The 12,265-nt window shown below is 41.0% G+C and overlaps 1 protein-coding gene across 2 annotated transcripts in view; it reads right to left on the bottom strand.

Moving 5' to 3' along the window:
• Positions 1-3,935: 3,935 nt before the first annotated feature.
• Positions 3,936-12,265, bottom strand: part of PTPN14 (protein tyrosine phosphatase non-receptor type 14) — a 203,282-nt gene continuing 194,952 nt past the window's right edge. For both annotated transcript variants that reach the window (XM_054981497.1, XM_054981505.1), the window contains exon 19: positions 3,936-9,786. In XM_054981497.1, coding sequence (XP_054837472.1) covers positions 9,658-9,786 — 129 coding nt within the window. In that variant the 3' untranslated portion in view covers positions 3,936-9,657. The remainder of the gene's footprint in view (positions 9,787-12,265) is intronic.

Here is a 12,265-nt window from a genome sequence, read left to right as displayed (position 1 = left end):
AACACGAGTCACATAATCTCCTTCAGTGAGTGAAGATTTATAAAGTATCCCTTCAGGCTCAGTATCTTCAGGGAATCTTCATCCTAAGGGCTAATTGCCTCAGTTGTCAGAACATACACCCTGGAGAATGGGCCCTGAATCTCAGAGTGTTCAGGCCCATAACCATCTCCAGCCAACAAGCTCCCTAGATTCCTATCGTTGTAGCTCCATACTGATGGAGATGAGATATAGTGTTTCTTTGACCTTGTAGCAATGGCAAAATTGCCCCCCTGAATCATCTCTCTAGCACACGTCAGCCTGATCCAGGAACTTCCTTTCCATCCCAGTCCAGCCTAATTCTGCTTCTTTGCTTTTGTGGGGCCTTTGGTTGAGATGCTGGCAACCTGTCCCTCATGATTGCCACACCCTATGTCCACCGCCCTAGATGTTACACATTTTGGCCTGCAATCTATAGCTTTTTGCAGCCTTTTTAGGTCCAGGTAACCTATGCCTTGTATTGCCAATTTTATGCATATCGTTTTATCCTGTTTTAAACTCCTATGATTTTACTGTTGTGACCTGCCCTGACCCTGATCGCAGGGAGGGTGGGATGTAAATATAATAAATAAATAAAGTCTTTAGAGGATTATGGTTGCCCAACCAAGGTAGTTCAAGCTGGCTTCTAGGTGATTCTGCATGGATCAAATTTATGAAACCACCTAAGTGATCTTCAACAGATGGAGGCACAGAAAGGCTGACAACCTTCAGCAGGCAGTGGTCTAGGAAGTTCTCCAGTTCCTCCACAGCTATTTTTCACAGGGTCACTCCAGATGCTAGTGGCACTATTGTCATTCTCAGGCCATTTGGAGATATGCCATATCTGTTCATCACATTAAAATGTTTTTCTAGGGAGCAACTCTCTCCAATCCTCCTATGCACTACTGTTCGCCTTCCTGGGATTTCCACAGGGTTCTCGGTGTCTCACAACCTGTCTTTCAAATCACTCAGAACAATTGTGTTGAGAGTAGGCGTGTGCAGGGATGGAGGATTTGGTTTTCCTGCTTTGGAATTTCCAAAGTGGGGGAAAGAATCAGAAATAAGTGATTTCCGAAGCAGCAAGCCAATTTGGAAACGGTTTATCACCCTGCTTCAGTATGCTCCATGAAGATTCAGAGCACACCGAAACTTTCCGCCTCACCGCTTATTTCACCCAATGGGAGAGGGTGGAGAGAGTTCTCCTATCCCTCCCATCAAGTGAAATAAGTGGCAGCAGGACTTCCCATGCTTCAGCTAGCTTTGGTATGCTCCATGAAGATTCAGAGCACACCGAAACTTCCCGCCTCACCCCTTATTTCACCCGATGGGAGGGGTAGGAGAGAGTTCCCTCCTACCCCTCCCATTAGGTGAAATAAGTGGTGGCAGGACTTCCTGCAGGCCAGCTGAGGTTTAAAAGGGCCCTTTTCCTGCTGCTTATGCAGCATGGAAAGGGCTCTTTCATTGCTGCTTGCAAGCAGCAGGGAAAGGGCCCTTTAAACTCCAGCTGGCCTCTTCCTCCACTGGTCAGCTGGAGCCAGCCGGGGTTTGAAAGTGCCCCAAAGCTTCCCAAAGCGTCCCGAACTGCTTTGGGAAGTTTTGATTCAGCATTTCTGAATCGAGGACAGCATGCTGGGCCCGATTCAGAAACTGAATCTTTACAAATTGGATCCGATTCAAGTATTTAACCCAAATCAGAAACCTGAATCGCACACCCCTAGTTGAGAGTTCTTTCCTTCAAAGTATCCTTCCATGTGGCCAGAAGAGTTTCAGAGCTCTCTGCTCTATCAAAGCTCTCTGCTTTGTTCTTTATAGGAGCTTTTATTTATTCCATTCACTGATTCTTAAGACAGATCCCTTCGATTCTAAAGGTGAATTTTACATTCCACAGGAATCAGAAAATCCTCTTACTCTCCTTTTGTCTGTATCCGTGACTGATTGTTTTAAAAAAGCCTGGAAGGGCTGTACACATACAGCTGCAACTGTTAAGGGTTAATCCCTCACAGAATCAACTTTGAGTGACTGGCTACTCCAAGGGATTTGATTGGGTGGCATGAGCTGGAAAGAGGAGTGTCTGTTTTTCACTCCTAGCAGAGAAGAATTCAGAGTGAAGGGTTGGGCGACAGAGTTCTAATGGAAAGCAGTTTTAACACTGACAGGAGAACTGAGGAAAAGTTGGCAAAGAAGTTTAAGAAGTAGGTAGACTCCCCAAAAGGAGATAGATCTTCTAAGGAGAGGAGATTTTCCCTACCTAATCAAATAGGGAGGTAGCTCTGGAGAATGAAGAGATCCCTTGTCAGGTGTAGTTAGAAACTGCCTGTGGAGACCTTCAGATTCAGTAAACAATGGAAGGAAAACACTGGTGCTTGGAGAGAAGGGGATTGGAGGACTGGAAAATGGGTACCAGAGTTTCTAAATCCAGAAGAGAAAGAGAATACTAAAGGAAAGAATACTAGAGTGCTTGGGGAAAAACAAGGGAACCAAAGCCTCAAAACAAAAGCCTTCAAGTATCTGTGAAGAGCATAAGAACTGAAGTCTATTTATGGTCTGATTTTACCTCAGAGAGAGAGAGAGAGATTTTCAACCCTTGATTTCATTTGACCTTTCCCCTCTAAAGTAAATAAACTAATTAGTTATTTTTGGAATTTTAAAAACACCTTTGGTACCGTTTAAGGAGGGGGGGGAATGTCATAGTACCCTAAATATTTCAGGGACTGGGAATGGCAAACTGGATGTCAATCAAGTGGTCAGATTATAACCAAGCAAACAACCTGCTTCAATTCCTAGGACTTTCGTTCATTTCACATAACACAAGCAACGTTGAAAGGGTTTCCAAATCTATTATTTCTAGATGAATCAAAGCTTGTTTTATTCTTGGCTTATGAGGTCAACCTGGATTAGACTTCTCTGTAATTCTACCATTTATATTTTTAACTTCTGTTTCCTATACCTGGAAAAAAAATTCTCACTATGCTGCTTGTTGATCTGTCTCTTGTGTTGTAGCTTGGTAAGACATGAATTGGGGGTATGCTTCCAAGAGAACAGGGAAGCTGTGCAGTTAATTTATACACGCCCTTCCCATGGAACAAATAGAAGTGTAACCCTCAGTAAGGATTTCTTTTGATCCACTGATGAGAAGAAATATTTATGGTAAGTCCACTGTTCCTTCTGTATGCATGCCTCCAGCTTGCAAACAAGCTGTAGTTCTTCTTTGGATCCCCCTGCTGGGGCTATACATTGCCTCATTCATGAGCTAAAAAATCAGGCTGAGCAGAAAAGAAAGCAGGGACCTGATTTAGAATTGCTATCTTTCTCTAACTGTTATGCATGTGCGCCATTTCACATGGCTATCTTCACACAGATTAGGGACCTCTTTTGGGCTCAGTTTACAAGAATGTGATGCTTCCTGAGTAGTATTTTCTATGTATGATCAAGTTCCAGCACTGATGTAAAAGCTGAAGACAAAGAGCAAGGTGCCTTCCATTTAAAAGGTATCAAGAAACAATGAGAAATCTTTGAGATGTTTATCTGACGTGCCTGGCATTATAAATATCACCCCCAGATTGATCTGGCAAGAATGTTGGATATCCATTATCTTGTGTACAAAACACTTGGAACAGATGCTTCCCCACTTGTCAGGTCAAAAATTATACATCAGTCTCCTTGCTTAATTAAAAGAAGTCCCCCAAATTCCTTAATGTAGACCATACAACCTGTGGCTCACCAGGATAACCACCATGTCATGATGAACTTGATAATAGCCTATTTTTGAAGTCCCAAGACATCACTGAGCTTCCAGCAAATCTCAGTACCCAGTATGATACACTGGGTTGGACTGATAGAATAAACATTATAATTATGCACGTTACAACACTGATAAAAAGAGTACATGTACATTGTAATCAAACTGGTAAGCTGACAACTGGACTTTGAGAAAAAATTTATTGCATAAGATTAATATGAAGGCTTGGCATAGTCTTTTATAAAAACAAAGCTTTGAGTCAGATTTCTTACAATGGAAAAGATACCTATTTACACAAAGGCAGTGAAAACTGTAAAAAAATATTGCAACTGATTAATGCTGAAGAACTTGCAAAAACAGAAGACCAGAGAACAGTGCAAAAATACTGTCAGTCAGTCGATTCTATACAAAACATAAAACGGACAAGCATAAGCTTATGTACTGATACGAATATACATTAGAGTACAAAACAGCATGCATAGATTTTTCTTTTAAAAAGGCATTCAATAGTACAAAATGGGGCATTGGCAGTCATAGCAAATTAATGGAAATAAACATAAGCAATCTCAATCGTTTACAAAATTTATACATACTAGAGAACTTAAGTCTGTCCAAATAATGGTTCTGGACTTGAGTTATCAGAGCAAATATCAGATGAAGCATAACAATATTGTAGCAAAATAGAATTTAAAAGTCCAGTGGTGTAAAAATGGATTTAGCATATTAGTTTCTGTAACATAAGTCATACATGATTATACAAGAGAAATTTAGAAACATCTGCATATGTAACCTTTTATGCACAATACCTACAAAAAGATACTTTTGTTTAGAAACTGAGAGAAGGTTCCCGTCAGTGGTGATTTCAACAGAATTAAGCTGTGTTACCTTGAATATTCTAGTGTTACTATAATGCTGGCTTAAAAATGGGGTAGCAGCACAAAAATGAAGCCTGATGAAAACAGCAGAGATGAAATTAATTTCTGTCCACTAAACAAACAACTTAGCTCTTGAGTCTTACAAGAGAGTTGGGGTAATTATGAAAATCAATTGAAATGACTCACCAATTCACACTCAGCTTTGAATACTATAGTACAAATTTACATCCAGGACTGGTGAATGCAACAACCATAGGGCAAGATGAACATGCAGTACTGAGTAAATGGTCCAGACCTGTTTCATAGAATCCATTCTGAAGTCCTCTTATGAAATTTCCATCTCTCTTCATTTTTGTTATATTTAGACACATATAAATTGGTTCTGGGATCACTGACCTTCAGCAAATTGGGGTATGGCATCATGATGCACAAAAACACTTAAGCCTTTATCCTAAGAGAACATGCTGACCGAAACATTAATTTGGTAGAAGAGCTAGTATTATTATAAACATTACTTAGTTGTTTTGTATACAAAGCTGTGGTTAATAATAGTTTATATTAAACCTCAAGTTAAATAAGACTTAGAGACAGAGGGGCATTCAAGCATTCCATTCTCTTGGCACATGGCGTGCCAACAGTCCTAGAGTGGATAACATGGCTTTCAAAAGAAACAATCCAAGTATTTATTAAAGCATTGTACATCCCTCAATTTGTCTAAAAGATCCTTAAGGTTGTTAATTGCAGAAATAATTATGAAATACATTTCAGAAAAAAGGCCCAACAGAACAAATACTAACAGGGGGAAAAATGATACGGTGGCAGATTATCACAAAAGCCACTCTATAGTGACAATCAGAAATACCACTTGCTGAAACAGCCAGGTCTTTACCAAGGCAAAGAACGAGCAGTGAAGGAGGTAGGCAGGTCTAATTTAGGAGGATATTCCATTATCTAGACATCACAACCAAATGCTATCATGTGTTCCTATGCACTGAACCTTAGGATGACAGGGACTCACAGATGTTAATGGGAGAAGCAGAGTCATATGGAGAAGATATTTTCCTTAAGATGTTCCAATTCTAGACCATTGGACCTATGCAGCTACTCTAGTCTGTTGCTTTCAATGGGTTTCGATTGGAGCAACACTGGATTGCACGTCAGCTATCAAAGTCAGCACTTTGAAAATCAGCTGGCAACTTCTGAAGCTGATGTATAATTGGATATACATGCTCTTTCCATTGCACTCCAATTTGAATTCTTGGACCTGCATTTTGACCCAGCTGAAATGTCTAAACACTCTTCAAATGCAACTCCACAAAGAATGTACTGGTGTAATCTAATCTGGCTGTTAACAGGGTATGAGTGACAGTGGCCAGGTATATCCCATCTGGCATACCAATTTAACCTGCTAAAATAAGAGCTGCTGTAGCATGGTGGCTAATGGCTGGGCTGCAAATCAGCACTTTGTTGGTTTGAATGAGCTCAGTATGTGGCCTTGGGTTAACCATTCCTCTCAGCCCCAGCTCTCCAGCTGTATTGTGGGAATAATAACAACATTGAGTCTCTCTACACAAGACATTGTACACGAGTAGGATCAAGTGAAAGATCTTACACTTGTTCTCCTGCTGTGGATACACATGCATTGCTAAGGAGACAGAGTACACTTGAATATAAGATCACACAGAAAATAAGTCACTTGAGCATCCCCGTTTAAGATGTCTTGTGTAGACAGACTCTTTGTTCACCACTCTGAGGGCACTAATCTGTCCAAAAGGATCGTATATAAGCACGCTGTAATTATTAAAAAGTGCTTATTGACTACTACTATCATCTGGACTTCCAGGAAAAACACTAGATTGAGGAGCACCTCCGAACTACAAAGCAGCAGCAGCTTAGGGGGAACTCTAATCCCCTCCAAAGAAGGTTAAACACCTATCCCAAAAATAGCTCCCTAACCAACAGTCTCTCCATCTCATTCAGATTGTTTGTTTGTTCACCTGCCTTACCTACCTCCAAGTCAATTACTGATTTCATTTAGGACCTCCACAGCTCCCCTGAGAACTGATGAAAAGGACAGAAAGAGCACAGTACTTTAGGTGAAGATATGTAACAGCACAGGAGAGAAGATGGTTCCTTGCAGCACTACACAAATGAAAGTCCACAGGATACAGCAGCAGTGTTTCAGTTTCAGTGTTTGGGAACCTATCCTCCAGGAACAGTTGGAACCACCGTAACACTATCACCTCCCCTCAGTCTCATCACAGGCAGTTGCCTCCGAAGGACACCATGGCTAGCGGTGTTGAATGCCACTAAGAGGTCCAAAAGAACCAACAAAGTTGCACTCACCGTAAACATCTCGTGCTGAAGGTCACCAATGAGCGTGACCAGGGCATCTCAGACTGGAAACTATATATAAAAATTAGTCACAACTGTAAGCAGCTTATTTTTTATTTATATCCCCACTTTTCTCCCTTGCAGGGAGACAATGCAGTTTATCGTATTATTTCCTCCACTTCCACTTTATTCCCACAACAATAACCTTGTAAGGTAGGTTAGGCTGAGAGACTGAGAGTTTCCATGGACACAGCAGGGATTCAATCCTGTTTTTCCCAGGTCCTAGCCTGGCATTCTAACCACTATACCACACTGGCTCAATGGGATTACATCCTGTGTATTAACCATATATGTCTGTTAACAAAGCAAAGACATCCCAACAATAGAAAGTTTCATTCTACAATTGTAGCAAACAAATGGAAAAGTAAATTCTTTAGACTTCTTAGACTGGGATTTTTTTTCTGTGTGACTAATGATAGTTCAGAAATTCCATTTCCCATATATTTAAAGGAACTCTGGCATTATAAAGCCCTTAATTCAACATGAAATCTTAAATTTTGCTTTTTATCAAATGACAGTAAATTTGTAACCCGTTCTTGTGATGCTGAAGTTACCAAGAGGAGAAAAAAAAGATTTGTTCATGATAGGCAACTATTGCTTGCTTGAACAAGGTGTCAAGGTCAAGCCCAAGGTGAACATCTCACTAAAATTTAATGTGAAAGTCATTTTGAGGTCCAGCAACCATTTTAGGAATGGCTTGAAAATAGTTGCTTATCAGGTTGGCAAACTCTTTGGCTCATCATGAGTGAACACTGTACTTTTTCATTTCAGAAGGCCTGCAAGATGTACACACCATGACAAAAAACCTTGGCTGAACAACCTCGACTTTTTCCTCTTAGCATCTATTACGCCTGCTTATTAAATAACTGCCCCCCCCCAACACTTCCAGGAAAGCCAAGAATATACTCGTTTCAACTGAGATATCATAATAATCAGACCTTGGAGCAGACTATTTTCCCCATCTTACTCCCTACCTGTCAGGCCAAATGGAGCAATGGGACTTGACAGCTCTGGGTTCAAACTTAATTCATCATTAGGAAATTATTCAAAAAGCTATAATGAGATAACTAATTTAATACACTTTGCTTCAAGGTTTATTCCTTGGCCGGCTTCCCAGATGCAAAGCGTCTCTGTGCAATTATCACGCAGATGCCACTAAAAGACTTTAAATGGTTGCAGCTAATTTAACGAGATATGTTGGCATTGGTAAGGAGGCGCTGGCCGGAAAACAGGAGTTGACTAAAGAATCAACACAATCTCTAAAGGAACATCAGCAAGAGACTTTCCCAATATTTTATAATGCTCTCTTCCCCTAATCATTTGTGGGGAGGAGGGGAATCAAACATCTCTTTCCTTTAGCAATGTTGTTTACTGTTCATTATGCCCAAGGTTGCTCTTGGGTAGGAATGTATCTTTAATGTAGCCTAGCTCTACCCCTTAGCTGCATGCTACCCACAGCACAAGCCAAGCCTTCCACTATAGCACTGTTGTCTGACATTGTATATCCTCAAGTGGAAAACAACAGCAGGTTAACAGAAAAGCCTATCTTCAGGTGCCATACCTCAGTGGTAGAAAACATGCATAGTCTCAGGATCAAGTATTGGCATTGCCATTTAAAAGGAATTTCAAACACATGTTCTAAGGCTGCTGACAGATGGAAGAGAGGGTACTGGTCTAGAGGGCAATGAGATGACTCAGTGTGAGGCAGCTTCACTTGTAAGTGACCTATAAAGATACTGGTCACGAATTGCTGGCAAGTTCCCCATGCATGTCCGATGAAACTGAATGGGAACTGCCAATGTAGTTCAACTTTCCAAGGGGCCTTAGAAATTCCTTAGACAAAGGAATTACGGGCATAGAAAGACCTGCCCCTGCCCCAGCTATTTGACTTTAGATCCTATCTAGTTAGTAAGGATCTGTTTCCTGAATCAAGTGAGCAGGATTCACCATCATCTGGAGGAACAAAGACCTGGTACCCCACATAAGACTAATCTTGTTACAACATCCAAACTGCTGTAGTTGCATACATGGGGGCCCTGCTACTAGCCAGCACCAAGGCTAGTTCCTGACTAATATCAAATATCTGCATGTTTAAGATGCGCAGACTGGCTGTACTACTGCTCAACTGTATTTCTAATTTATTCTGTCCCATAACTTTATAGACATTTATAAACTTTCAGATTTGGATGATATGAAATCTATAGTAGAGTCTTCTCTCCTATTACCATGGCCCTGAAGGAGGATGAAAAACAATGTTCTTATTACAAATAAAATTTTAATGAGCCACTGTGTCACCTGGCATATAGTAACACCAAAGTCAGAACACCATCAGCTAGCAACATTTTCCCTCACAATCATGTTACGATGCAGATCAGTCATGTCAAATGTGGTTCAATTCCAACGTTACATGTTTCACAATGTTTTAAAAAAATCACACATCAGTTCAAGGGAAAAAAATAAATTACCTTGTATAAAATAATCTGTAGAAAGAACAAAGTCTCCTCACTAATGAAGCGATTCTGGGAGTGCCACACAATACTGAAAGACAAGGTATCATTGGAGGAGTGATTTGCAAATCCACAAGGTTGCAGACATGACGAGTGAAGAGGGAAGGAAGAGTCTCTCCAGAGGACGCTAAATAAGCCTGGAGCTTTGTAGAAACAGGATGAGCACTTGATAAACGAATTTGTACTGAGCAATAGTTTGGATCATGAACATCCTCTGATCCCTCAGATGTTGCAGCATCACTGGCACATCCACTTTCTGTAAAATTGAAGAGAAAATTCACCTACACATTTCGCACATGGCAACTACAGTAAGTGACTACAACTTAGGGGGAAGGAACACCACCGATCAGGATTTCGTTTTGTTTGGATTGTATCACTGTCCACAACACATTAAGAACCTGTATGATTTTTAGAAAGAGACTTCTAGATGCAAAAATGAAGAATATGCTGAATCAGTACACTGGACACCTGTGAGCCACAAGGGGGCTGTGCTGATTCCAGTGCCGAACATTGCTAAGCTAAATGATTAGAAAAGAATCCGCATGAGTGATGGCGCACACTGGCAAGCAATAATATCATATCCCATGCAAGTTGCCACCTCTTGGTGTGAGGCACCATTTCACTCACTTCCTGTTCAGCACTACAGCGGCTGAGGAACAGTTCAGCCTAGACACACACTGAGAAAGTTGTCATGATTTGTTTGCCTGTTAAAAACAGGAAGTATTTTTTTCATTGCCTTCAATTACTTATCAGTTGTGCAAAGGCTGCATTAAGTAAATGGTAGCCAATGAGGGTTGGGGGGAGGACAAAGGCACCACAAGTTCAAAGTTCCACTCTAGTACACGCTATACAACATATGTGGCCTTATCACAGGGTTGATTTTATTACCAGTTTACTAAGCAGAGAAGTTCTTGAGAGGTATAGTCTAAGCCACAGGCTAGTTTATGGGTCTTCTGTCCAGCCAGATTCCCTCTACCTGGGCAACATGCTGGCCAACCTTACATTTGCTTATTGGTGGGTAAGATAGAACCAGGAAAACAGGTTGGTGAACTATGTGGCTTCTTACTGCATCACAGCCTGCTAAATACAACAGAATGGTGGCTATGGCAGCCAGATTACATGTAACAGGAATACAGGAGTGGTAAATTTAAACATAGCCCAGATACTATGTGCATTGTCTGGCATAATTTTCAATGGTGTTGTTAATTGGGACTTTATGTAGTATATTTTTATCCCACCTCTCCCACAAGGACCTCGGAGTGTCATTCTCCCCTTCTCTATTTTATCCTTACAACAGTCCTGTAACAGAGGTTAGGCTGAAAGCAAGCAATAGGCCCAAGGCCACCCAATGAGTTTCATGGTGAATGACGACTTCAACTTGGGTATTCCGAGACCTACACTAAGACTTTAACACTTCCATCACACTGGCTCTCTGTGGAATAGAAAATCTTAGACCTTTGTTCATTTCACATTTAACTACCCTTTTACTTCTGTGCATCCCCCAGTATGCAAATCCTTGGATGATGCAGTACCTGAGTCATCTAAGAAATAGATTTATTCAGATGATTTCTTCGTTGTTCTTAAGGACATAAATATTCTCTATTGAAAGGAGAAGCCTTAAGAAAAGGGATGTCATGAATTTCTCAGTGAAACTGTTCAACAGATGAACTTATCTTGTTAGGCATTCATGATTAGACTGTGAGCTGATCAGGGATATATTCCAATCCCACAGAGCAACTTAAACACTGCCAAACACTACATTTGAAGCTGCCATTAGTCAGAAGTGGAATCAACTGATCGGGAGATCAGCTGGAAGTTGGGTTCTTACCCACCCTACCCCTTCAGAAAAACAGCTACACAGAGAAGTTGCAAAAGGGAGCTCTTTCCTCCCCACAAAGCTGGGTAGGGAACAGAAGCAGTACTTTTAATGTTTGCATTATAAAAAGGATAATGGAAAGAGTTTCTTTCTCTCCCCCCATCCCAAGTTGGGCAGGGGCGGACAGAATGCTTTTAATTTCTGCATTGCAAAAGGGAGAGGAGAAAGAGTTAGTCTTTCTCCTTTTCTCTTCAGCCCAACTCTCCCCTCCACACACACCATTTTCTGCATCTCAACAGTCTAGAAGACAGCAAATCTGAACATGGGTCATAAGTCTCCTGATTCCGCCCCCCCCCCCAAAAAAACGTTGCCAAGTTCAGAGCAAAATTTCTTTGGCAGGAGATCAGGTTGGGTGTTGGCTTCTAATGGCTGCAAATAGATTACTCATGTGAATATACATGAACAGGTTGTGAACAGCCTGTTGATTAACTGGCTGCTTGATCCCCACTAGCAAAAGAGAAGTGAGCCGACCTGGCAGGTGTTCAAGCATCCCTATCCAAAAACAGATAATGAAGGGCTGGGAAATTTAGAAGGCATGCTATAGTTTAGGATTCACATGACCAGATGTTTCCCCAGCAAGCTATATTTTTTCAGTCACTGAATAGCATGAAGTGCAAAGCTTTCTGAACATGTCCACATGTTCTGCAAAACTCTACTTTGCAAAATCATGGTGACTGTCAACTCAACCACTCTTAGAATCACCTTAAGGCAAGACAGCAACATATGACTTCTGCTTCTTGTTGAGGGGGGGGGAAATCTTGTAAGAAAAAGAAACCAGGGAGAAATTCAAAGACAATGCCATATAAAAGTAGAGAAACCTGCCACTAAAACAATGTAATTATCTAAGCTATATGAGTAT

Source organism: Eublepharis macularius, chromosome 1, assembly GCF_028583425.1.
Source record: "Eublepharis macularius isolate TG4126 chromosome 1, MPM_Emac_v1.0, whole genome shotgun sequence".
NCBI classification, from domain to species: domain Eukaryota; kingdom Metazoa; phylum Chordata; class Lepidosauria; order Squamata; family Eublepharidae; genus Eublepharis; species Eublepharis macularius.
The sequence above is the reverse complement of the archived record's forward strand: the minus strand, read 5'-3'. Positions and strand labels throughout refer to the sequence as shown.